Consider the following 27,965-nt stretch of genomic DNA (forward strand, 5'->3'; position numbering starts at 1 on the left):
TCATATTCCAATTCTTTTCCAAGCATCCATTTTAAGATTTCTTACTGGTTATAATTGCAAATCATTTTGTGAATTTATAACTGGAATTTTTAAGAATAAAAAAACACGTTTTTAAAAAGAACAGGCCAGATGATCATTTGGTTATCAGCATTCTACAACCGCACAAATCTCAACTACAGCTCTCTAAACTAAAATTTGATTCTTGCCACTATAAACATGGATACTAATCAAAATAATCTAGGAAATTTTCAAAGAAGCTTCCTAAGTCCCCAATTCTCATTCAAACTCAAGGAACTGAAATACTGAGTTTCAAAAAGCCTCCATATACACAACTCTCTTAAAGAGCAAAACTTTTAAAAAGACATACATGAAAAATGCTACATTTATAGACTTCTCAAACACTATCTATACTCTAACACTTACGAAATAGTACCTATTAAACATATACACTGAGAACAGTAGTATTTCATTTTTCTCTTTTTTGAGGGAAGAATCCAGGAAATAAAATAAACACAATTCACCCTATCATGCAAAACTATTATCAATTACAACCTTTTAAGTGTACTTTTTAACAATAAAACCATCCTTAGGGTTCTCACCAGTATTTACAGTTTCCTGGTCAATCATGCCTCCTTCTGCAAAACCTTCCAAGTCATCCACTTTAACCTTTTCCCATGGTATGTATGTAACTCCAAGATCCACATCCCAGAACTGCTTATATTCTGTTTTTACACCTTTGTTGAGAGCCCAAGCAATCTATCAGGAATGAGAGGAAAAAAAGAAAGCTCACGCATACTGCAAAAATAAGGTACAGTGTTCAAAATTATATGGAAACAATGTGCACAAATAAAATTAGTTTTAAAAATCAGTTGGGGAGCCTGCCGCATGGTGTAGTGGTTAAGCTCAGCGCGCTCTGCTTTGGCAGCCCAGGTTCACAGGTTCGGATCCTACGTGCAGATCTTCACCACCTGTCAGCCACACTGTTGTGGCAACCCACATATAAAGTGGAGGAAGACGGGCACAGATGTTAGCTCAAGGCTAATCTTCCCAACCAAAAAAAAGAGGAAGATTGGTGGCAACAGATATTAGATCAGGGCTAATCTTCCTCAGCAAAAAAAAAAAATTCAGTTGGACAGGCAAAGCATCATGGCTAGAAGAATAACAGTAGCCAAGAAAACTTTTTCCATGTATTTTCTGTCTTTTTTTTTTAAATAAAACCTGCATTAGATAGCAATGGTCTTTATAATATGGGATTTATTTCCACTTCTTACTGTAATTTTAAAAAACATATTTCCAGAAACAATCCAAATCTTCTTTTTACTATAAAAATGTCTCCTACATTAGAATAATTAGAATAGCTATTATAATTTAAAGAAAATCTTTGTACTCCAGGAAAGAGGAGACCACTGACACTTTAGTTTGCAGAGAGAAACTCTCTGCCATGAAATGACAAAGCATGGGCATGTTAACTCCCTCTAAGAAAGTAGTTATTTTAAAGCTTTTAATTCACTTGCAGAAACTCATGGAATAAATTATCTCCAAATAGCAGAAATGAAATGTAAATTAGTCACAAGAAGTAAAGACAGAAAAAATAAGCAAAAAGGGCCTGCCCTGTGGCCTAGTGGTTAAGTTTGGCACACTCTGCTTCAGCGGCCCAGGTTCAGTTCCTGGGCAGAGGCCTACACCACCTGTCAGCGGCCATGCTGTGGCGGCAACCCATGTATAAAATAGAGGAAGACTGGCACAGATCTTGGCTCAGGGCCAATCTTCCTCACCAAAAAAAGAAAAAAGAAAAGAAAAGAAAGAAAGAAAGGGAAAAAACAGAAAAATATGTAATAAACACTCAGTTTAAAAACTAAGAGGAAAATTAAAATATACTTAAAAAATAAACCCTTCACAAGGGCCTGCGTTGTGTAAGACAAGATGTTAAAAAGGAGAAATTAATAACATAATTAAGGGGTATGATTAGAAAACACGGGAGGAAGAAGTGAATGAAAGACAAACTTCTAAAAATGAAAAAGTTGTCATAAAATAGTGCCCTGTTAGCTCAGGACCAATCTCCTCACAAAAAAAAAAAAAAAAAAGAATAAATAATAGAAAAAAAGGGACCCTGGTTGACTAAGAGAATTGCGAATGTGTGATTTCAAAGAATCATATGACTAACATTTTGGTGACTGTTTTATCTATATTTAATTCTATAATTAAACAATACTGAAATAATAAATTTCTGTCAAGGTTTGCCCATAACATTAAAAAAGAAGATGAATTAAATACAGGAACATACTAATAATCCAATAAAATAAGAGCATGTGATGCCCCCCACCCCCAATCTCACCTTAATGACCTTGGACCCAATTTTATATGATCCAGAACTAAGTTTCTGAAGAGCCCGAAATGCGTCTTGTCGATGAACCATGCAGACATAAGCACAGCCCCTGGGAGGAATCATCTATTAAAAAAAAGTCTTCTTTAGAAAGAGTTATAAGGAGGGCAATTCATTCCAGCATTTTAGGGTTTTAAGGAAACAGAACATTGACTACTAACTAATATGGAATTGTTGTCCCTTTTTCCTCTAGCTATCTGTTTAGTGGCACAATTCACATACAATTACTTAATTTAAAAAAGAAGATAAAATTCAAAGCCTAGTTGGGTCTCATTCTAAGCCACAATATATGCGAAATCTTGAATATCATATGTCAATTAAAATTTTTTAATACACAATAACTATTAAAACAAAAAAATGTATAAAGACATACATAATAATACTACCAGATAAAAGGATAATAATATTGTATGGCCAACATACTTGAAGGCATACAATTTATTCACAGTAGTATTTGAATTTTTCCAAATATTCTACTGAGCAACGTGAGAAGGACTTTTGCTTTGGGGAAGTATCTTATCCTTAATATAAAATCTATAATCTACAACAAATGATAAAGCTAAAATTTTTCAATTTTATAAAACTGACTTTTGTCCAAGTGCTTCTGGACAAAAGTTTTAACATGAATAGGAAAACAGCCTCACTGTAAGTATCTGAGTTTTATTTATAAAGCATTTCTCTATTCTACAGACTACCAGCTCATAAAATTATCCTTAATATATTAATTCAGAAAAATACAGAGCATTTCAGTCTCTTTTTGAAGAACAAAAAAGGCATTCTATCACTTTATTTTTACTCAATATGTAATAAGTTCTATTTGTCAAAAAATAAAAATAAAAACCTTTCCCTCAGTCTTGCTACCACTTCGATATACTGTCACTTTAATACCAAACTTCTCAAAAGATAAGTCTATCTCGACCCCTTACACAGTCCTTCCATCTCTTGCAATGTAGATCCAACTCCTTACCAACCCACTGAAAGCATTTTTTTCAAGCTCACTAATGACCTACTAAGTGCAAAATCTAATGGACTTTCCTCAGTCCTCATACTCCCCTAAAGTGACCAAGTAAAAGGTTTATAAATCTTCCATCAATTTTTCAAATCCCGGATTTTACCACTAGCCATTTAGCACACTTCAGTACCTAATTTAGTGCCCATCGTCTGTAAGTACTATGCTCTTACAAGGTGACGTAAAAGAGGAGGGAGACAAGGCAGACTATGCCCAAATGACTGTGGGACAAGAAAGGCCACAAATGTCACACCAACGTGCAAATCCAGACTGCCAGGTGGATTCAGGATCAGAGCAGTGATCCCGGCTCTGCATGGGAATCACCCATGCAGCTGTGGCATTGTGATAAGAATCTAAAGACACTGATCAAGGGCACTTCTATTTTTTCAAATACCAACACATTTCTGATATCTCAGCTACAGCCGAGAACCACTAGTTTAAGAGCAGGGGAAATTCAGAGGTTATATGATCATGGACTCTAAAAGACAGCTACATTTTGACAGGCGAAATTTTAAAAGACAAAGGGCAAGAGAACCTACAGCCGTCGCATGGTGTAGACAGTCAACCAAATCTACTTATTATCTGTGCAACTCAGGCAAATCACTTAGTTTTCTCAATGGCAAAATAAGGAAATTTCAATGACTTAACCAGATTCTTGTGAGGAGCCGGCAAGGTCACATGTCGTTGAAAGTAACATACAAAATGGTCCAACAATTCACAGGAAGAGTGCCGTTATGAATACAGCAAAGTCACGTGTGGCACTATAAGGAATGCTGGGATCTAAAAACCAGCCAATTACCCAGTAAATAACGATAAAGGTCCAACAGACCATGAAAGTACAACAACAGTGAAGAAAGTCAGAGGGTTAATACATTACAAGTTTCCTCAAACAAATGACTGCAAAATATTTCATTACTTAGTTTTGGCCCCAAGGAAAAAAACAGCCCTTGAGAGGAAGAAAATACTCGAAGGAGGAGACTGAATGGGGCAAAACCACTGAAAGAATCAGGCTAAAGAGCGAGAGAGCTATGTTCAAGTTAAAGAGTGAGAGAGCTATGTTCAGGTTAAAGAGTGAGAGAGCTATGTTCAAGTTAATCGGAGATGTTCCGGCCACACAGGTTTTCTGGCCTAGGGTTTGCTTAGGGGCCGGGAGTGGGGAAGGCTGGCAAAAGACAAGGCCCAAGTCCAGTCGCATCTCCACCATTACCGATGTACTCATGTGCACGTGATTACAATTCTGTGGAACTCAGTTTCCTCATTTTCATTAAAAAAAGAAAAAAGGAATTAAACTAGAACACATATAAGGTTCCTGATAACTCAAACATTTGATGCTTTTAGGAATCAAATGCTACACTGCTATGAAATCCCAAATATTTTGTTAGGATTCCACTGGAAAAAAAATTAATTACACAAGGAGATAAACAGCAAGAGAATAAACAAGAATACAGAAATGATTCAAGTCAAACAATCCTTATAAAGATGGGCATTATTAAAGGCAGATACTCCTGGGCTAACTAGGAACCAAGGTGAGTCTCTGTATGAGTGAACATCCCCTACTTTTTCTTTTTAACCTTAAACTATTGTTTAAGAACTAATACTTACATTAATGGATTCAATTTGTCCAAACTCTTCAAACAGGTTGGTTAAATCTTGCTGCGTTGCCTTCTTGTCCACCTGACCAACCCACAGAGTAGTACTACACACTGTCGAGACATAAGAAACAAGCGACCTAAATTGCAGACACAGTTACCTCTTCCGAGTGCCTGAGGGAAAGGGCACTAACAACAACGGACGAAAACTTAAGATAGTGTATTTGTTATTAAAATATCTGTTAATTGCCATTTTTTTCTGTTATGTTTAAAATCAACTACACTCCTAGGTATCCATTGCCTCTAAAAGGCAACCTCTTGCACGTCACTTGTTCTCAAGCTGGGCTGCATGCCTGAGTCATGTGGATACCTGGGTCCCACTCTAAAAGATGACCAACGGTATGGGGTATGACAAACTGGGAAATGGGAGTTTTAAAATTCCATAGGTGATTCTAATGTGTAAGAAAGTTTCAAAATCACTTTTCACCGCAATCCTCCCTGTGCACCTTTTAAATATCTTTCTGTTCTGAAATGTTTAAGTGGATTCTCCCTAATCAACAGCTAAATCTGAAAACAGTGTCTTGTCTTTAAGGATACAAAGAAGAAAAGGCTACATCAGAATTTCTTGTTATCATGAAAGGCTTACAGGTACTTAACCGTTGGAAGCCACCTCCCTTTACTAAACAAACGCTACACAGGCCACATCTTGCCTACTTTTACCTGTGCTGTTCATGCCTCTGTGAACATTTCCTTTTCCTGAGGGCACTTACTTTAAAAATAATTACAGCTGATATATTTGCAGAGTTTCAAAACATTTGGATTTATGTCACTGTCACTTAAAAAAATGTTTCCAGCTTTTTGATTACCTTTGATCTCTAACAGGGCAGGCCGAGAGCAAGCTTTTACTCCAGAGCTGACTCCACATCAGCCTAAGAAGTGGCCACTGCGAGATCTTTACTGAATGCGAGTTTTCAATCAGATCTCTTGACTCTGGGGACTCAGAACTCTAATGTCTTCCAGACCTGTGTGAGCTTTAGGAACCGTCCAGCTAACAGATCCCTGGTAACTGTTCTTTTTCTCATGCAGTCTCACCTTAAGCATACATAACTCAACACTCAACTGAAGTCTCAAGGGGCAATGTATTAGCTTTCTTTTGCTTCTGTAACAAAACACCACAAGCTTAGTAGCTGAAAACACGAAAATGTACTCTCTTACAGTTCTGGAGGTCTAAAATGGGTCAAGGAGGCTGCAGTCCTTCTGGAGGCTCTAGGGGAAAACTGGTTTCCTTGCCTTTGCTAGCTTCTACAAGCTGTCTACATTCCTTGGCTCATGATCCCAACCTCCATCTTCAAAGCCAACAGTATAGCATTCACCAGCCTCTCTCAATGACCTGAGTATGGAGTGGAACCACTCTTCCTTTTTCTTTCCTCCTCTATCACATTACAAAATCCAAGGATAAAATTACTCATTTACCAAACCAGTTTTCAACAACTTAGTCTAAAAATAAGGTTGAAAGACTTTGCAGCAGATAATCTTCTTAATATTTATTGAAGCCAAAGCTCTGTGAAAGTCATCACTTACCACTTAATGTTTTAGATCTAATTGGAGGTAACCCCTTCTTCTGTCGCTCTTTCTCCCTCTCTCTGGCTCTCCTCTCACTCGAGTATGAGCGTGATGACTTCCTCTTCCTCTCTCTTGAGCGTGAGCGTGAGCGCTTTCTGTGTTTGCGCTTTCGAGAGCCAGATCGTGACCTGGACCTTCGTTTTCTTGGTGATCTACAAAAACAATAACATTATTCCTCTATCAAATTTCCCATTCTAGGTGAGGGGGGAAAACAAAAAAGGTCATCTTATATTTAGCTACCTCTTAAAAAATGTTTCAGGATAATGAAGTATCAAACATGCATTTTCCCAAATCTATGTACTGCTTAGGTCCACAATAGTCACAGACGTTTGTCTGCAATGATTCTTATTGAGTGTGGGTGAGTATTCACAACCACAAGAAAGAAGAGGAAAATGAGATTCTATTAAGGGCCTCACTTTCTCTTAGTGTCGCGTCTTCCAACTTATTTTTCAAACAAGAATCAAGAACAGGGATGAAAGACAAGAAAATAAAAAGATCCTTTAGGATACGAAAATGTTACATTCTTTTTTTTTTTTTAAAGATTGGCACCTGAGCTAACTGTTGCCAATCTTTTTTATTTTCTGCTGTTTCTCCCCAAATCCCCCCAGTAGATAATTGTACATTTTAGTTGTGGGCCCTTCTAGCTGTGGCATGTGGGATGCTGCCTCAGAGTGGCCTGGTGAGCAGTACCATGTCCGCGCCCAGGATGCGAACCAGCAAAACCCCAGGCCACCAAAGCAGAGAGCACAAGCTTAACCACTTGGCAATGGGGCCGGCCCCGAAAATGTTACATTCTTAAAATTAGGAAATAGAGAATGTTTCCAACAGAGCATTAGCTAAATTCTGCTTACAAGTTTTCAACTTCTAAAATTTCATGGTGTTTGACAATAGAATATAAGGCGATACTGAAACACTTTTTTCCCGTCAACCATATGCACTGAACTCTCTTCAAAATGCTTAATAAGGAGGTGTTGCTAAGACAAAGACAAAAGTTTTCAGCACTGACATTGTAATTGCTTTAGCAAGGTAATTCATTGACATGAGGTGGGTTTAGAGAAAGTTGAACTGACAGGCTCTCATATGCAAGAGGTAAATAGAAATAACTTCTTAAAACAAGAAATGATTGGAAAAGTCATCAAAGATACTGCCCCTCTTCCAGCATTTACTGTTCAGATTTTCAGGGGTACTAACGTGCAAAAAATAGGGTATAAAAATGGTAGACTAATGACTAAGTTTTAAGACAGTTTGTAGCAAAAGCAATGTATATGTGCTACATGCAAATTTACCAGATTAAGAATAAGGCACCTTCAACTCAAATTTGAATGAGCATGTACATTAATGAGGCTTGGCCACATTGAAAAGTCCGCAAAGAAAACCATTTATAGGATATGTCTTATAACAGTTGGATATTATGCTCAATGCTTATAAAAATAATTTTTGTAGCTTTATTTTTATGATCGTTTTTGGTATTATTATGACATGAAATGGAATATAATAGAGTGTCTAACACTGTCTTCTATAGCTTGATTTAGCTGTTGTTCAGAGGCAGTAATATCCTAAGCTGGGTGTCATCATATTATTAACTAAAATGAGGTATAATCCAAAATCCAAGTCTCATGAAATGGTTGCAATTATTGTAAATTATTCAAATAAATGGCCAGAGATATATTCAATTAAAAACAAAACAAAATATTTTCTGATTTTGAAATCCTGAATTCCTTCTGAGAGAAGATAAGACGTCATTCTAAGAAAAACATTTCCTTTCATCTTGATGAAAATAGAGCCAATATTTCAAAAGTTCACACAGAGCTAGTCTTCAACATTATTGCAGAACCTTGAACGAGATCGTGAATGTGTTCTTGATCTCGAGCGAACAGCCACTTTCTTTGCTTCTTGTTCAAAGATCTCCTCTTCTACTCCCTCTTGTCCTTCATCTATATCCATATCCTTGAAAGTCAAAAGAACAGAAAACAAGCAAAATGCCAGGTTGAGATTCAGTATTTATTGATGATTCTGCCTCACAAAATATTCACCATGGTTGCATTAATGCCTAATAGCAAAATGGTTGGAATGTGGAGCTTATGAAGTGAGGGGGGATTAAAAAACATTCAAGACATTACCATTATTTTACATTAATAAATTATTTTACATAAAATAAAAATCATTACCATATTTTACAGTATTTTTTCTCTAAGCAATTTTAGAAATTTATGACTCAGAAAAGCAGTTACTTTTTACCTGTTGCTGAATATCTATGGAATCATCCAAATTTGCTTCAGGTTCCAAGAAATGCTGCTGACTGCTGCCTTGTGATGGTGACGCAGAGTGCTCTGACCCAAAGGTTCCTTCCTGACTGTCCTGAGGGGTTGCCTATTGAGAGTGTATGCAAAAACGCAAAGAGTGGGAAATAAGTATTATTACAAATGGAAATTTAAACACTTAAACATCACAATTTTTAAGAAGCCCGAAGACATACCTTTTACAATCATCTAAAATTACACTTATGTACAAATTCAAGTTCACTTAAAAGTATGAGACATCTCCACAAAATGGGGAGAAGACTCTAAGAATAAAATGGTAAGATCAAGTAGGTCTTCACCAAACTTTTAACTGTGGAAAACACAATATCAAAAATTAAGAAAGGGATTAATATATCATGAATAATATATAATGGCATTAAGCCAAATGAATCTAGAATTACATTGGCAATTAGTATTTTTATAAAATGCTATAAATGAAAAGTCCAGTAAAGTATTTTAGATTAAAAAACTAAGTCACACATTACACATATAGAAGCAAAACATAGCTCAAATGCCAACATCAAAATAACTGATCTGGCAAAACAGTTCTCAATTTGGCCTGCCCTAACCCCCATCTCTAGATATTCACAAAATAATACAAGATACATGTAAAACATTTCAGAAAGTTTAACAAAGGTTAAGCAATGAAGCCTAATTAAAGGAATATTTAAAAATTTGAACCCCTATATCCTGGGACTAGAATGACGGCACCTTGTGGTAGTGACACTGCTTACACGATGCTGATCAGTATGAACCTGATTAGCAATTACATACACTATGGTGTTGACTAAAAGTGAGAAACCTGTTTTGGAAAAAAATAAGTCCCTACATAAACTCTCCTAAAACATATCTTGCAGGTACTGAAGATTGACAAAAATAGTTCCTAGTGGTACACAAGCTGGGAACTACTGTAATAACAGAAAAGAGCAATTCAAAATCTGATAGTGAACAAGTTACCTGAACTCTGAATTTTGGTCTCCCTATTTGTAAAAGGAATACTAGTAGAGTGATTATAGACAATATTTCTTAGAGACTAGATCTTAACTCTTCCCACCACAAAAAAAGAAATAACTACCTGACATGATAGAGGTGTTGGCTAACACTACAGCGGTTAATTATATCACAATATATAAATGTATCAAAATCAGTAGGTTGTACACCTTAAACTTACACGATGTTATATGTCAATTATTATCTCAATAAAATTTTCTTAAAAAATTACTCTTACCCTAATGACATTTAAACTGAAAGAAAGCAGTATAAAAATTAAGAGCCAAAAAAGCAGTAAAGAACCACTCCACGTCTCTTAATTTATGAAGAAACAGGTTCCCCAAGGACAGGTAACATTTTCAAGGTTTAGAAATAAATTAAAGCTAAAGTTAGAATCAGAAAAGATTTCTTTTAAACTTCTATTACAATATTGAGCAAAATGTTAGTAAGTGAGTGTACTCTTGCAGGACAAATCAAATAAACATGTTTTAGGTATAGTCCTACAGCAGGCCTGTAAAACAGCACAGCAACAACGGAATTCTTAACAACACAGCAAGATGATTTTCAGCTTCATCCTGAGCCTTACTATTTGGTCCTAATTCAGTACTTGTACATTCTTCACATCATTTATTCTTACTTCATCATTCACCTTAAGCCTCTTATCTATCCCTCCCCCATCTTGTTTTTCATCCTTAATTTTTTATTTAATGGTTAACCTTTGGGTATGACTACTACGATCCACTGCAATCAATTTTAGTTTCTGAGTTTCCTTTTTGAGCAGTTTTACTTATTTGAAGATTGCAATTTCACGACTTTGTTTCTTAGAGGTCTTACGAATAACAAAGAGAAAATTTACTTTAAAAATTCAACTAAAGTTTATCCTATTATCTTGCTATTAGCATCAAGTCCATTGGACCCTCTACTATACCTAAGATATATTATGGGATCTTAGAGGTCCTATTTTCCTATACAGAGAAAGATTTTGCTATTTCACCATCCCAAGAATTATTCCATTACTACTCATCAATTATTCCCAATTACATCAAAAAACACTAAAACAGTAAGAAAAAGCAGTGGAATTGTTGAGAAGGGTGATTCAACAGTGAAATAAATCATAATCATTGAGTTTTACTGCATTATCAAACTACTGCATATTTCAAGAAGATACAAATAAGACTGGAGAGACCATCTTTGCAGTCTGCTTTCAGCTTGCCTTGGAACATGGTGGAATACTGAGATTTTTCACTTACTGTCCATAACGGCAAAGACAAGAAAACTGACAAAGGAACATATTTTACAAATATTAAACAAAGTAAAAGATGAATGCAAAGAAATAGATAGTAGCATCCTAGACTCTAATGATGATGGTGAAATGTAACATTCAAGTAATATCAGACTATGAGTTTTCAGACAACCACATTCTAAATGTATTTCTCAAACTCAAGAACTGATGAAAGAAATATGTAGCTCTACGGACAAAAACAGGATCTTTCCATCCGATTAGTCATTCAACAGGAAGGACTTCACCTTGCAGTATTTTGCAACAAGAACCTGGACCAATGTTTTGGTAAAACATATGACATTTGCATTTAATCGACATAAAAAGGTTTGCTACATTTCAATTATTCTAAAATTCCTAATACAGTTTTCTCCCCTATCCCTTTAGTCTCACCTCTGTAATTTCTAAGATGACTTAAAAATATTTTTAAAAAGGATCCACCGGACTCAGATGGCAAATGACTATTTTTTCTGATATACTGGTATACATCCTTAGTATAAATCCTGGTATACATCTCTAGTTTCTTCAACTATGTCTTCACGCAAAACATCAATAAAAATATTGAAAACAATACAAGACAAGGATAACAGCAGCTAACGGAGACTTCTTTCAAGGCTGGAGTAACACTCATTAAGCGTCACCTTTTGATCAGTTATAAATCCACTTTCCCCTATTTTTTCCTGTATAAGTTACAGGAAAGACCTTGTCAAAGGCCTTATTGCTAATTACAAACTGGTCAAGCGTACCACATCTCGATTTTACTGCTTCTGCTAAAACTTCTGAATAAAAGTGGAACTAAGGCAATTCAACACTGTCACATTTACAGGCGAACAAATCTGCTGTTTGGATAAACTTCCACCACTACTATCTTGTAACAGCTTGCCTCTATAACAGCTCTGCAATCCTCTATTGTATTACTGACAAGCTGTTTCTTTTCCTTGAGTTACAACTTGTGTTTTTCTTTAAATAATATCCAAATGTTCTTCGTCATGCTTTATCTTCAAGTTCCTGAATTCTCAGGCAGCTTTATTCGCTTGACATAAAATACTGCACCTGCTCCAACCACTTCTTTCACAATTATTTCTTCAAAACAAGGTATGAAATTCTATTCTATTAATTCCAGGTATAAGATCCAACCTAGTAAATATCATTAATATCCATTTTATGTTATCTCTCTGCCTTTAAAGGACAAGTTCAGACCCCAGCAGTGTCTAAGGTTTGCTCCCTACAGTCTAAAGTGACTCTTCCCTCTTCCATATTCTCACAGTCCTTCATGTGTGCCTCTATGACAGAAACTGGAATTCTGCCTTATGTTCATACAGATGTATGTGCTCCATCAGAGAAGAGGTCAGCTGAGGCCAGATGCTTTTCTGTTCACCTCTGCAGATACCATCTGTCTAACAATGCATTACTCATACTTTAAAAATGTTTGTGGTATTGTGTTAAATTCATCAGCACCAAAAAGTTTTGAATATTAAGAAGTGTGAGAGAGGGGAATTTCCAAACACTTACTTTCTAAACAACTTACATCTATAAGTATTTCTCATATAAAGTCAAAATAGACTTCGTAATGGGTTTAATTCTGACTTTGCAACTTGACACATTTTATTAACTCTAAAGTGTGATTTTTCTTCACATTTTATCATCCCTGAAATTTATAAGGTTTTTACAACTCCATGGGATGTTATACTTCAGCAGTGTTAACAGTTCTTACCTATATATAAAATGACGTGTCTTAAGACTAATGATATATGATATGAGCTTTATACTTTTGCATTAGATGTTTAATTTCACTAAGCTTCAATTTCCTATGGTGTAAAATGGGACTCAAAATGCCTATATCATAAGCATTAAAAGTAATCATGCCTAATGAAGTTCCTGTCACATGATAATAACCTAATTAAAGGTAGCAATCTATTTTTTCATCAACAATAGCAAAATCATCATTACTTTGATTGAGAGGGAACTGAGTAGAGAACAAAGCGCATGAAGTTTTAAGTGGTCAATACTGAAACACCATCTGTCTTTTGTTCTCCACTCTCAGTATACTGAAACTAATGTCTACAAATGCTCTCAATGTATTCATAAGATGCCAGAGCACATTTTGATTATTAAAAAAACCTAAAGATCCTGAAAAGACTGATCTTCCCAGAAATATATAGTTGAAGAAAAATCACCATAGTTAAACACCAATTTATAGAACACAGACAGCAATAACCGTGAAGACCACAAGATGGAGATACAGACCTTCTGAGGCTGTTGCTGTTCCAGGAGCTGCTGTCTGAGATGTTCAAGGTTTTGCTGCTGTAGTTGTTCTGCTATCTGATGAAAAATGGAATTGTTCACAGATTCTGAAACATGAGAACTAAAAGGAAAAACAAGTAAAATATATTTTAAAGCCCAATAAACATAATATGAAAATAACTATTTTTTAAAAACCCAAAATGACAATTAAATGAAACACATTCGCCTACAATGTTTACCTTTGAAATAGTAACAGAGAAAATGAAATACCTCACAACATTAATATGTTAAAATATAAATATACTCTTCAACAAAAAGAAATATACTCTTCAAGAGGGTTTCAATAGATGGATAACATGTTAGGGACACTCTGCGGGAGATCTGATACTACTGTCTCACGCTATTAAATACATACAAATTAGTACTTTTTACATTAGAGCATTTTAAGAAAGTCTCAAGAAAACACTAATAAAAACAGTTAAAAGCATTTAAACACTGTCACTTTTAACTTTCTCTTCATTATGAGCTACTGGGAGAAATGGTCTATTAACTAGTACACGTGAAATCTACAATTGTAATTGACTACAAAGCTTATAAAACTAATCTGCTTTCTGCTTGCTTTTTTTTTAAAGATCGGCACCTGAGCTAACAACCGTTGCCAATCTTCTTCTTTTTTTTTTCCGGCTTTATCTCCCCAAACCCCCCCGTACATAGTTGTATATCTGAGTTGCAGGTCCTTCTAGTTGTGGGATGTGGGACACCACCTCAACGTGGCCTGACGAGTGGTGCCATGTCTGCACCCAGGATCCGAATCCTGGGCCACCACAGTGGAGCGCGCAAACTTAACCACTCAGCCACAGAGCCGGCCCCTAATCTGCTTTCTTTAGAGAAGCATTCACATTATTAGGTATGTTAACAGAAACAGTGTTTAGATAAGAGGAAATAATAATTTATATTCTGGGAAATTCACACCTGGAATACACCTCGAATTCCAGGTGCTACAAGGTAAGACCTGAACAAAAAAGGGGGCATCCCCAAATGGGCAATCAGGATGGTGAGAAGCCTTGAAACAGTTGGAAAAAACTGTACTTCACCTGGAGCAAATAAACCTAAAGGGGAAGAATGATACCTATCTTTAAATATTGAAAGGCTATGTCCTGAAAGATAGTGGAGCAAATGTGTTTCCTTGCTTCAGAAAGCAAAATTGGATCAGTATGCAGAAAGCATATCAAACAGGACTCAGTAACAAAAGAATACACAATAATAACAATTACTTAACTTCTCAACACAGAAGGCATTAACCATTGGAGAAGTATCCTATCAGGACTGTTAAAGGAGATTCTTACATTATTCAGGACACCAATCTAACATGATCTCAAATAATTTTTTCAAGTAGAATCTCTATCAAAAGATAGAGAATATGTTTATATTATCATATATTTTTAAATATATTTTCCCAATATATAAAACTAATAATCCCTGTTTGAAACAAGATTCTCAGAGGCTTTCCCCATTAATCATCCCTCTTCCATCCTCCCATCTTCCTCACCCACCACTGCCCCTTTCACAAACCCTCCCTCCACAGAACCTAGGACTCTGGAGAATTGTTTAAAAAAAAAAAAAAATCACTGATCTAAGTAAAAACATATAATTCAGTTCTTTCAAAATCAAAATCCCAGGCTGACCCAGTGGCATACTGGTTAAGTCCACATGCTCTGCTTCAGCAGCTGCAGGTTCACGGGTTCGGATCCCAGGGACAGACCTACACACCACTCATCAAGCCATGCTGTGGCGGCATCCCACATAGAAAACAGAGGAAGACTGGCACAGATCTTAGCTCAGGGACACTCTTCCTCAAGCAAAAAGAGGAAGATAGGCAATAGGTGTTAGCTCAGGGCCAACCTTCCTTACCAAAAAAAACCAAAAAGAAAAAAAGAACCCAGAAAATCCCTCCAACTCAATCCTTACTTCTCACTAGTCTGATACACTTCCACAATTTGGTATACTTCCTTGAAGTGGCCATTATCACTGAAAGCAAGCTTCTTTCCTATTATTTCAATTATTCCTACAATTGAGTTAAATAACTTAAAGCCTAATACAAAGTATCACAATCAGATTTATTAATTTTTCTATAAAGAATTTTGATATATCCCAACTATTTGCAAAGACCTGAGAGTCAAAATAACATAGGGAGGCAAAAAAATAGCAACTCTACCATCTCTCTGTCATGTCAGAGCTCAACAGCCTGAAATGATAACCCAACTTATTCAAAGTATACTTAGTAGTTCAAATGGCAATATCACAACTGCTCTTTATAAAAAATAACAGAAAAAATGTACAGTTATAAAGAAAAATAATGATTCTTACAGTTGAGAAGCTGGAATTTCCTTTTTCGGTTCTTCACTATGCTCAGAATCTTCCCCAAAATCAAACCTATCCATCAACTTCTAAGATGAAAAGAAAAGGAGACAGAGACAAATTAAAAAGTGCTTCACACAATACAAGTTACAAACGCTATTTTGAAGGTCACTGACACCCTACTAATTTACCTTTCTCACTTAATATGTGAATGTTTTATATCATTTTATGTTATACTATAATAAAGCATTTTATATGAGTGGATCTTCTCTTTAAAGTACTTTGACATATGCTGTCTTATGTAACAAAACAAATTATGATACTCCCAGGATAAATACTAATACTCAAACTTTATAGAAGAGAAGATTAAGATTAAAATAATTAAGTGGCTTGCAGTGGTAATAAAGCTTGATAAAAAACATCCCAGACTATAATCAATGGATCTATTCCTAGTACAGTCTTCTTAGAATGCTCCACTATCTTCTAAATGATCAATTTAAAGGCTTTTTATGTGGTCTAGCTATTTAGAGTCAGGCTAAATTAGACTTGGAAGCTGCTGGCTAAAAAAGTCTAAGTAATAATTCAATAAATCGAAATTTATTTTCGTATGAAAGTAACAGCAGCAGAAGTAAAAATAATACAGATAACACTTTCAAAGTATTTTAATATTCCCATGATTAATAAGAATACTGAGGATATTACACAACAAATTATACACAAAAGATTTTCAACTTTAAAAACACCATCCTTGGGGCCAGCCCCATGGCCGAGTGGTTAAGTTCGTATACTCCGCTTCGGCGGCCCAGGGTTTCGCCGGTTCGGATCCTGGGCACAGACATGGCACTGCTCATCAAGCCATGCTGAGGTAGCATCCTACATGCCACAACGAGAAGGATCCACAACTAAAATGTACATCTATGTAGCGGGGGGGCTTTCGGGAGAAAAAGGAAAAATAAAATCTTTAAAAACAAAAACACCATCCTTCATAGGCCTCAATTTATCAGAATTATAGTATAGTGACAACTTGTAGCCAAGTGTTCCTTTGAACTTTCATCTACTGAACATTTTCAATTTATACAGGTTAAAATTGTAGAACACAGAATACCATAATTAATATACATATTTGTAACATTCATAAAAGAAACTGGAAAATTCAGAAAATATTCATTTGCCTCAATGTAAATACACTTCTTTTGTTCTGGTGAGGAAAATCAACCCTGGGCTAACATCTGTGCCAATCTTCCCCTATTTAGTATGTGGGATGCTGCCTCAGCATGGCTTGATGAGCAATGCGTAGGTCTGCACCTGAGATCCAAACCTGCAAAACCTGGGCCACCAAGGAGGAGCTCGCAAACTTAAACACTATGCCACTAGGCTGGCCTCAGTGAATATACAATTTTACTGACCAGTCATCTTTAGTCAAAAGAAAATATTCTAAATGTTTCAAGTGTAATTACAAAATTACTTGATTTCTTTCAGAAGTTTGAACCTTTTGTAAATTCTATAATGTCTTATACAGTACAGTGAATATTAAAATAGTTCTATGATAAAACATAATTTACAGAATTAGAGCCCATATGATAATATATAAAATTTAATACTTCATATAGAACAGATTTGACATCTTAATTTCTACCTTGTTAAAAGACACCCCCTGATCTAAGGGGTTAAGGGTGTTGGCTGCTGCAGCTGCAGCTGTAAGTTGTGCTGTAAGAGCCTGCAGCTGAACGACGAGACCAGCATCCAGGGCCTGCAGAATGGAAGGCTGCGGCTTCTGCTGTTGTATCTGTAAAGTCTGTATTAACTGCTGAAGCTGGAGGAGAACGAAAGGGAAATTATTACAGACAGGTGCTGGCACTTGTCTATAAGAATGCCCACCTAAAACTTTCATCCAATAAAATTTATCATTCTACAGTCTTTGGAGATCAAAACCATATATACTAACTCAAACAACAGTTAATGTTTTTAAAAAAGATTTTTTGTGTGTGCCATATATAACATAGTCCTTAAAAGTTTGTCTTGCTTCTGGAAAGTCAGAGAACTTCAAACAAAATAAAGTGGTCATGCCATGACAAGATAAAGAATTCACCACCAGCAGACTGATTTTTTTCACTAAGCTTTTTCTCTCTTCTTCAATTAACTCCTTAATCTCTGTAAAAGGACAAGCACTGACAATAAATGCTTTTGCTATCTTTCAGATTCATCACCTGATAACACATTTCCTGAAAACAGGAAAGCCAATAAGAAATCTGTCCCTTGCAGCAGAGTCTGAAACTAAGGAAATTAAAGGTGAATAGTGTCACCAAGAATTAAAAGTAACTCCTGTTCCCCTATTCACCCATTCTCTTAAAAAAGAGAAACAATAAGATCCTGAAGATATTTCATAGTTAAGTAAACCCTATATACATCCCACAAGTAATTTATACTTTCCTAATCAAGATCTAAACCTGAGATAAATCTGAAAATTACCAGTTTTGAATAGAAAAATAAAAATAGCAAAGCCATTGCTAAATAAGACATTGTACTCTTTCAAGTAAAGTTAAACTTATAGTGGGAGAAGGTACAAACAACATACAAAATGATAATAAGCAAAATAATTTCATATGTATCTAAAACAGCAACATTAAAAAGAAAATTAATTATTTAACTATCAAATAAACACTACAAACTACTAATGTGTTAGCAAAGAAAATAATACAAAAATACATGACAGCTGAGTTACTACACTGAGGAAGCTCCAGAATAGACAGGGCGGAGGGAGGAAGAAAGGGAAGGAGGAGGGAGAGAGGGAGGAAGGACACGTCCTATTCCTCCTGTGCACATGTTAACTGCTCCTTTTGACATCCCCACATTTCCCCCAACAGCACTGCTATTCCTTCAGTCACCCAGGTTCAAAACACTGCAGTACCCTACTTTTTCCTCTACTCTGACTTCACATTCTATCTATTACTATGCCTTCTTGACTCTCTTTGCACTATTTCTTCTGGAAAATCCCTTCTCCTGCCAGAGGTATTTATTTTAATAGGTATCTTTTAAAATGAGAACATTTTGCTTTATGAACTATTTTCAAAATATCATTATCATAAAATTAATAATTCAATAATTGTATCTAATATCCAATTCAGTTTCCCAACTGTCTCAAAAATGTAGAAACCGGATCCAATCTAAGACTATAACTAAATTGGTTTTTACATTTTTAAAACTCTGGAACACTCCCATTTTGTTTTTGAGATTATCCTTTTAGAGTCTCCACAATCCTGCTATTTTTCACATATTTATTACTTTCCTTCTATTATCACTGTTACCAAAACAAAGATACTTCCTATCTCTAGACTTCTCTCTCATTCACTCGAGTACTGTTCAGATCATGTGACTTCAACATAAAAATCTCTGGCAAGCCCCCACTGCTTAGCCTATGAATCCTTTACTTCCCAGCTCACCATTATGCCTTTTGAAACCCAGGTCCCACACTTAGGTCATCCATTTCAACTTTGTCACTAATAACTTACATGCAGAGGCCATCTTATCCTCCAGACATCCCAACTCTAAAATATTTCTTGTATACCCAACATCATTAAGCCTCTATACATTATTCATTCGTTCTACAAGAATGTATTGAACAGCTGCTATAACCTAGACACTAGAGGTACAGCAGTCAACAAACAGACAAAAATCCTTGCCCTTGTACAGCATACAATCTAGTGGGAAGAGAGACAGAATAAACAAAGTAAGTAAGTAAATGATATAATAGAACTGAGGACGTGCTAAGGAAGGAAATAAGACAGGTGAGAGAGAAGGGAGCACAGGGGATGAAATGCAGAGCTGCAGTTTTAAACTGCTGTTTGAAGGTCTTACTGAGGTGACATTGAAACGAAAACTTACAGGTGGCTGAAACCATATGAATAGGAGGGGAAAGAGAGTTCAGGGAGTTTTATTGTACAGATCACACTTAATTTGATTTTTAAAGAACAGGTAAAGAAAAGAGATGCTAAAGGTGGCCCATCCTCATATCCTGCCATGTCTAGTTCCACTAAAGTCTCAACTCAAATGCGACTTCCTCAAAGACACCTCTTGGCTACCCTCTGTAATTCTGATCCCTTCTCCCAAACCTGGTCATCACTCTAAAGATTTCCCTTGTTTCAGGTCATATATGACTACTGAAACGATGTTTTCTACTTTTTTATTACCTGTCTCCCCTAAGATAAACAGACATCTCCTCCAAGATCGAAGACCTTCCTGTCTCACTACTAGAGCAACAAGAGCACCTAATAATGTTTGGTACAAATTATGTGCTAAGTATTTTGGTGTAGAATTAATTTTTTATAAAACAATCTTTAATGACATAAAAGTGCTCATGATGCATTACTAAATGAAAAAAACAACCTAGAGTAGTACATATAGTGTGATCACATTTTTACAACATAAAAAAAAATACTCTTTAGGTGCTATATTATGAAACAATACATTAGGAAAATTATGAGTTGTAAATCACTGTCAACATAACAAAAAAGCTGCTTACTTGTTGGCCTTGAGGGCTTTGTAAGATCTGGGCTACAGCTGCAAGCGTATCTGTATTTGTTATCTGAGATACCCATGGATCAGGTAAACCTTGGACCACATTGGCTGGAGTAACAGGTGTCACGGGAGTTCCTTTTAAAAAAGACATACCCACCTCAATAACAATGTAAGTAAATAAAGACTTGAAAAAGTAGAGATTTACTCTGTCACTTTTATAAAATATATACTAATTTAAATAAATGCTTTAATTTTGTCTCCATTTTGAAAAACCATTACAGAATTAGGTAGGTTAAAAAAAAAACTACCAAAAGGATCTGTCCATACTTGTCCTCAATTAACTAAGCTACTACTTTAAAGGAGCCTAAATACTCAGCAGCCATTAAAAATCTTACTACAAAAGAAAATTCAATGACATAAGGAAATATTCAAAATACAATCTTCGATGAAAAACTGTAAAATAGTATGTACAATATAAAACTTTCTGTTCAAGAATGTGTGTATGTATGTTTATGTATACACAAACACACAACAAAAACTAAATATATAACAAAATGTTAAACACAATTCTTGGACTACGATAAAAAATTTTAAATGTCATTTAAGTACCTGAAAAAAGCCCATGATTTTCAGATTATTACTAAAGCATTCTTGGCTCCATTAAATAATTTTTTCAGGGTTCTTGATAAATATTAAGTTCCCTAGTATACTGTGAATATCAAGTTGATTTACATGCAAATTTAAAAGATTACAGACAGCTCAAAAAATTTATTGACACACCAATTTCCCAAAGTTCATTATATTTGTTTCTAGGAATTAAAAAAATTCAGCTTTCTAATTTTTAAAACACAATTACACACAAATATAATTTCTCATCTATTTTTCCTTCAAATTACACTTCCTTTCAATTACCTAATGCTAGACAATTCCTATACTATCAAATTGCTATACTGTATATGAAAAATCACCTGAAAAGCATGAGTAGAATATTTAGAACACAAATCTCCATCAAAGCAACATACCTGGTGTGTTGCTCATGGCAGCAGTAGTACTGGCCAAAACAGGCGTGACAACTGGAGGAGGAATCCCTGCTGCCATATCCAAAAGAGGCTGAATAATCTCACTCTTAAACACATTATTCTTCTGCCATAAGTTTAATACTCTCACTATTTTACTCTAGAGGAAAAAAGAAAAATGACATTTTGATTTTTTGCTTTCAAAACCTTAGCACAGTCATTTCATACAGACTATCTGGACAGTGGATAGGAAGGACGGATTAAAATAGTTCTATGGTACTTTCCACCCCTGAAATTATGTTCCTATAATTTTGCATTTGCTAACCTTAACTCATTTGAAAACACGATGTTCATTTTGATAGACAGACAAGGTACATGAAAGCTACATTTGGCAGACAGCAGGAATGACAACGAGGTTTCAGCTTCCATGTGAACTCTAACGAGATCGATGGTTATGGTGGGGTGGAGACCTGTGTTCAGACAGCTGACGCAGTCAAGATTCATCTCGGCACTAAACCTGTATTTACAGTTGACTTTATCTTTTAAACAAATAAGTAACTTCAAGACAAAGTCCTTATCTTACGAGACTTAATAATTTCATTTTAAAACTAAGGACAGGGGTGGTTATTTCCTCACATTAGAATTCAACCAAATTTACTTTCTTTCACAACTCTTCAGCATATAAAAGTTCTATAAACAGCACTAAGTATTAGTTACTATTGTAATGCTACTTACTCCATTAGGAAAATAGTTTAAATGACAGAAGCTGAAATTACATATTAAAAACAGACTTCTGTTAAACGTATGTATTTTAATAGTAAAATAAGCAATTTTAATAAAGATCTGCTTCATCTTTAAGTCTCTCATATTGACAAATTTTCAAAATATGTCCAAACTATATTAACATGCAAATTTTTGTATTTCAAATGAAGCATAAGAAAATTACACAAAGAACGCTTCATACCTTCTGATTTGATTGTTTTCTCCTTTCTAAGATGTGGGCACTTAGAAAGAACCTTACATTTTTTTGCTTTATAGAAAAATCTTCCAGTTTCCAAGGCACTCATCATGTACTCAAGACTAGCCAGTCTCTGACAAGTATCACCCTACATCTCTATCTGCATACAAACAACTCACGCCTCTAGTTTATGACTGAGGTTACAGTATCAATGTAATCTTTCCTATTATGGTTAAAAAAATCCCTATATCCTAAACTCCATTATAACTGAGAAACAATATTTTTGTAAAGTCTACAAATCAAGATTGATTGTTCATTGTAACTGATAGAAATCCAAGTCCAAACTAGTGAAATTTCTAAATGAAAGTGTTGAAGTTATTTCAAAAAATGTTCATATAAAATTTCAAATGAGTTATTTTAGATGGGATTCTAAGGTATCTATTTTAAGAATCAATTATGAGTCATTTAAAATTCACATTCTTTTTGACGGCAGAGAATTATCAAAGTACCAAAGTAATTTTTTTTTAAATTTCTGTCTCAGAAAGTATATCCAAGAATCGTTTACAAAGAATGATACAATAATAAACTTATCTCCGTATCTATCCATTACAAGATATTTTTCTGATTCAAGACTATAGTTATTAAAAATAAAAAAAAAACTACCTAATCTTGTTATATATATATATATATTTTTTTTTTAAGATTTTATTTTTTTCCTTTTTCTCCCCAAAGCCCCCAGGTACATAGTTGTATATTCTTCGCTGTGGGTCCTTCTAGTTGTGGCATGTGGGACGCTGCCTCAGCGTGGTTTGATGAGCAGTGCCATGTCCGTGCCCAGGATTCGAACCAACGAAACACTGGGCCACCTGCAGCGGAGCCCGCGAACTTAACCACTCGGCCACGGGGCCAGCCCCCTAATCTTGCTGTATTTGAGATGAGGTAAAAGATTTGTGGTGAGCTTTTGAGTTTTGTGGTTTATTAGTCTTCATCTATTCTTACCTTCTCCTACATAATCAATATTGCAATCAACCCTGTCAGAAGAGCACACTAAATTTCCAAATTAGCATCCAAAATAAGTAACCTTCTAAGATCTTTGAGCACATTTGAGGATAAACAATCCCCTTTTATTCTCCCTCAGTCTGAAGCCACCTTTTTATGTAGTACAGAATATTTACTCATTCAGATCTAGCAGACCTGGTAGTGTGGCTTGTAGCACTAATAAAACTCTACCATAACAAAAGAATTTTGATATGCAGTTATTTTCTAATAATTGCTTGGCAAATCCATTTTTCACAGGCACCAAATAGGTAAATATCAGCTCAGATCAAATAATCAAAATTCTAAATTGGTTGCATGTGTGAATAAATAAGCTTTTAGTATAATTCCAACTTATTATAGCCAGTTTCTTTAACACCAATTGCTTTAACAAACTGAAACAGTAGCAAGATCACCTACACCTTTCCTCTCTGTTTAAGATTCTAAGAACAAAAAGGAACATGGGCAGTGTAAAAACTAAATATTCAAATTCAGAATAACTAAGAGTAAAGGATAACAAAATCATAAGTTAAGATAATCCACAGAGCCTCCGTGAGACCAAATGGGTAATACATCGACTTAAAAAAGAAAATAGCAGCATACCTTGTCATCCCCAGGGCACCGATATAAATTCTGGAAAGTGCTAATGATGTTATTACTAAATCTGGGCGCAAACACATCCTTTTCTTGACCAAACTGATGTCGAGATTGTCGTACAATGGAGTCAATAACATAAAGTCCAGGTACCTTGTATTCTGGTTTACACTGATGAAAAAGGAGAGTGGGAAGAGAAGGAAATAAGAAGGTAAAATTCTTGAGAGACAAAAATTATCATAAATCCTATACAAATACAAAAACGCTGCTTATGTTGTGGTAACAAACATTCAGACACGGACTATTCCAGAGCATCTTTCTCTGGAACAGTATTTTCAAGAATCTACCTTGGCTACTCTACAAGCTCAGTTCACTGCCAATCACTTAAGTTCCAAAGTAGTACTGCACACCTGGCTTGAACAACAAAAACAAAAGGATGAGTAAAGCACTGTTAGAATACAAAAATTTCTTTAACGATTTTAAAAAGCCACATGGAAGGAAGCAGCAAATTCAAGAAAGAAGAGCTCTAGATCTGATACGCATTACAAAAGGGTTTCTGTACTAATGAAGGAAAAAATACCAAATGGCAAATAATAACACTCTAAATACAGTGACAAGCCAAAGTTTCAACACTTCTCTCAAATACCACACCTACAAGAAAGATAAGACTCTCCAATTATGATTCCAGAAATCTATCCTATGAAAACATTTTTTAGCTACTCCACTGATAAATGTTGCTCAATCTTCTTATCCATTACCGAAATTGAGAAATAGAAACGTCTGCTGCTTTCTTGCCACAAGCTTTTCTAGCCTACCTAGTTAGGGGAGCACAATGAAGAATACTTTCACTATCAAGTTTACTGCTTAGTTTGTCTCCATATCCAGAAACATAAGAAAACCTGCTTCCCAAACGCATGCCAATTAAAATGGAATTATGACTGCAAAAAGCAGGTTCAACATTTGGGTGAAATTAGGTATTTCACCCAAAGTAATTTCCTGGGAATCACATATGGCACGAATTCAAAACTGCATTCTTGAAAAACTTTTCAGAAAACCTGAGTACCAGTAAGAAAAGGATTCTCAGTCTACCCCCCAACACACACAAACACACACACACACACACACACACACACTTCTAGGGGGATTTTTAGCTCAATGAGTAATTTCTTTCTGCAAAAAGACAAGATATGATGCTTCTTTCGTTCCTTCAAATCCCTTTTAAGAACATTCTCTTTAAGGTCTTTATTAAGTCAAGAAAATGAAGAGACCTTTACCACCAATTGGTGGTTAAGTACTTGAACTATTTCATAAAAGGGCAATAATGCTGGTGTTCGGACATTTAGGTTTAACCAACCTAAAGGTTCAAAACGTCTGCTCTGTTGAAAGTTATCGTTTGTGGAAGTCTGAAATAGTTTCCCCTTATCTTCCAACAAAACCTAGCATATTTTGACCTTCAGTTCATGTATCTGGCCAAGGTTATTTTCTTTTGACTACTGTACATTCAAATAAATATCTATCTGCCAGGCAAATAATACATCTTGGTAAAGAGCAGCAAATTTTTAAAATTTAATGAAAAGCAGGACATCCATTTTGTTAAAAATTATCTATTCTCTAATGCTACACACAAAGATAAGTGATTAGTGATTATTTATTAAGTGACATTGGCATTTTAATTTTCTCAAAGACAAAAAATAATGTGATGTATAATTTATTGTTTTATATAAATCATTATCTTGAGTAAGGCTGAAGAGAATTTATAAACTGCTGGTAAGACTTCAAAAATTAATACTAAACAGCAAGTAATTAATGTACTGAGGTTTTTTAAAAAACGAATATACCTTTTTCTTTGATTTCTATCAAAAACTCGATTACAAACTCACAATACAGAAGAATGATGAATGCACAATAGAATAACTGGGCCTTTCTGGCCTACTGTGAAGAGTCCAAAGCTTCAAAAATATATTAGCAGTTTCAATAACAAGCTATAAGGGCTAAGAGAAAAACATTTCTTTGTCCACAGTATCTTTAGACATACTATATATTAAGACGTCATGGGACAGAATTTCCTTCACTGGTAGATTAGGCATTTTTACCATCTAAACTGACAAAAAAGATTTTTAAGTATGATTTACTGTTTTAAAATAACAGTACTTGGTAAACTTGGCTAGGTCACCAACTAAAACTTGAGACAAGAATTAAGATCAAAAACATGAAATTTTTTTTCAAATTCTTCTTCACGTTCTATCAGCACTAAAAACACAAGAATTCCTAAGATTTTTCAAAGGCATGAGGTATTTTTTACTTTTTGAATTAAAAAAAAGGCTATGTCATAATAAATTTGCAGTTACACCATCTTCAAACTATATACTAGTAATTTCTAATTTCTTGTTCTGCAGAGAAATAGCCCTTGCAGAGAAAGAAGGCAATAACAGATAGGGAGAATGCAGCTTTACATATATTTGTGTGATTTTCATTCTAATGTAAGCCAAGTTGTTAGCTGAATACCATGATGAGTCAGGGTGTTTTGACAAAGGACCCTCTAGGTGAGTCGGACCACATATTTTGCAATATGAACACACTTTATATAATGATTCTATTATTAGAATTTGTGCTGGCAATTTCAGCTACTAAAAGTTGATGTTAAAAAAAAAAAACAAAGCTAGAGTAATAACAACAGGAGCATGTGGCTGTACTTGCAAAGCAGTGAATGATGCTGACAGCAGCATGTAAGAAAAGAGGGCTACCCCAGGACACAGTCACATCTGATAACAGTTTTCATGGTGAATACCAGAGAAAAATCCTCTCATGCTTCCACAGGAGGAGTAGAAGAGGAACCATTTTGAGACAGCCAGTAGCATTCTGTTCTTAAAAACGTCTGCCATCAGGAGAAATTATTTAACCAATGCCTAACCTGCTGGGCTTTAACCAGAGCCTAACAGACCTGGGGGAAGGGAAATACCCAACTCCAGCCCACTGTAGCCATTCTGTCCCACCAAAGGGAGATTAAAAAAAAAATGGAGAAGAACAAGTTCACAATCCAGAAGTACAGCCTCTACAAATAACCTATAACTAACATCATACTTAATGGTGACAAACTAGTTTCCCCACTAAGATCAGGTATGAATGATGGCAAGGTATGGATGCCCCGTCTCACCACTGCTTTTCAACATCATACTGGAAGGCCTAGCTAAGGCAATAAGACAAGAAAAGGAAATAAAAGATATACAGATTGGGAAGGAAGGTTCAACTAAAACTAAACATAGGTAATACTCTTAACTGGGCCTGCAACATCTTCACTGCTAACTTTGAACCAATCTACATAGTATTTCTTAAGGAAATAATATTTAACTACATAAAAAATCAGAAACATTAATAGAAAATAAATGGAAAAATCAAGTGACATTTTCTTTTAAATGGCAACACTACTTTTACGTCATTTTCAAGACTTCTGATAAGTCAATCTGCCCAAAAAGTGTGGAACCTCAGAAATTCCACAATAGCAATTCTATTCCCACAACACCTAAGCTGGAAGAGGATAATGGAAAATCACTAATTCCTCCTCTCTTCACATTCAGGGGGCCTTGGACACACCAACACTAGTAAGGAAGAAAGAGATAGATGACGACTTTGTTCTTCAGTGACATGAAGTGTCATTGCACAACTATGGGAGAAGGGAGATGACAAGCAGGACAACCTCCTAGTTCCTGATGAACAAGCTAAACAAATCTAAATTTAACACGCAACTTAGTAAAATATCTGAGGTTGAACTAGATGTGATAACAATGACTGAAGAAAAGTAATTGCACAGCTCTGTGCCACATAAGGACACTTTGGTCAATGACAGACCACATATACAACGGTGGTCCCATAAGATTAGTACCTTAGAGCCTAGGTATGTAGTAGGCTATACTACCTAGCTTGTGTAAGTACTATAGGGAAGGAAGAAATTTTCCTCAGTTGTTCTAAATTCTTCTGGTTGGTCTAAGATACAAGACAGATAAACAGGGGAAATTGACACAAGACAGATAAACGGGAAAAACAAACAAAAGTTTAATAACATGTATACATGGGA

General features: G+C 35.3%; 1 protein-coding gene across 5 annotated transcripts in view; it reads right to left on the minus strand.

Annotated features, from left to right (window-relative positions):
• The window catches only part of SCAF8 (SR-related CTD associated factor 8), a 138,987-nt gene that overhangs the window by 72,429 nt on the left and 38,593 nt on the right, over positions 1-27,965 (minus strand). For 4 of the 5 annotated variants that reach the window (XM_046669292.1, XM_046669293.1, XM_046669291.1 and 1 more), the window contains 12 exons: positions 23,903-24,064; positions 21,313-21,466; positions 20,295-20,425; positions 17,412-17,588; positions 15,785-15,864; positions 13,421-13,538; positions 8,843-8,974; positions 8,439-8,551; positions 6,563-6,756; positions 4,995-5,095; positions 2,336-2,449; positions 600-756 (listed from right to left, as the gene is read on the minus strand). In XM_046669292.1, the coding sequence (XP_046525248.1) occupies positions 600-756; positions 2,336-2,449; positions 4,995-5,095; positions 6,563-6,756; positions 8,439-8,551; positions 8,843-8,974; positions 13,421-13,538; positions 15,785-15,864; positions 17,412-17,588; positions 20,295-20,425; positions 21,313-21,466; positions 23,903-24,064 (1,633 nt within the window). The remainder of the gene's footprint in view (positions 1-599; positions 757-2,335; positions 2,450-4,994; positions 5,096-6,562; positions 6,757-8,438; positions 8,552-8,842; positions 8,975-13,420; positions 13,539-15,784; positions 15,865-17,411; positions 17,589-20,294; positions 20,426-21,312; positions 21,467-23,902; positions 24,065-27,965) is intronic. The other variant, XM_046669294.1, reaches the window with a different exon arrangement.

This window comes from Equus quagga, chromosome 8 (genome assembly GCF_021613505.1).
Source record: "Equus quagga isolate Etosha38 chromosome 8, UCLA_HA_Equagga_1.0, whole genome shotgun sequence".
Classification (NCBI taxonomy): Eukaryota; Metazoa; Chordata; class Mammalia; order Perissodactyla; family Equidae; genus Equus; species Equus quagga.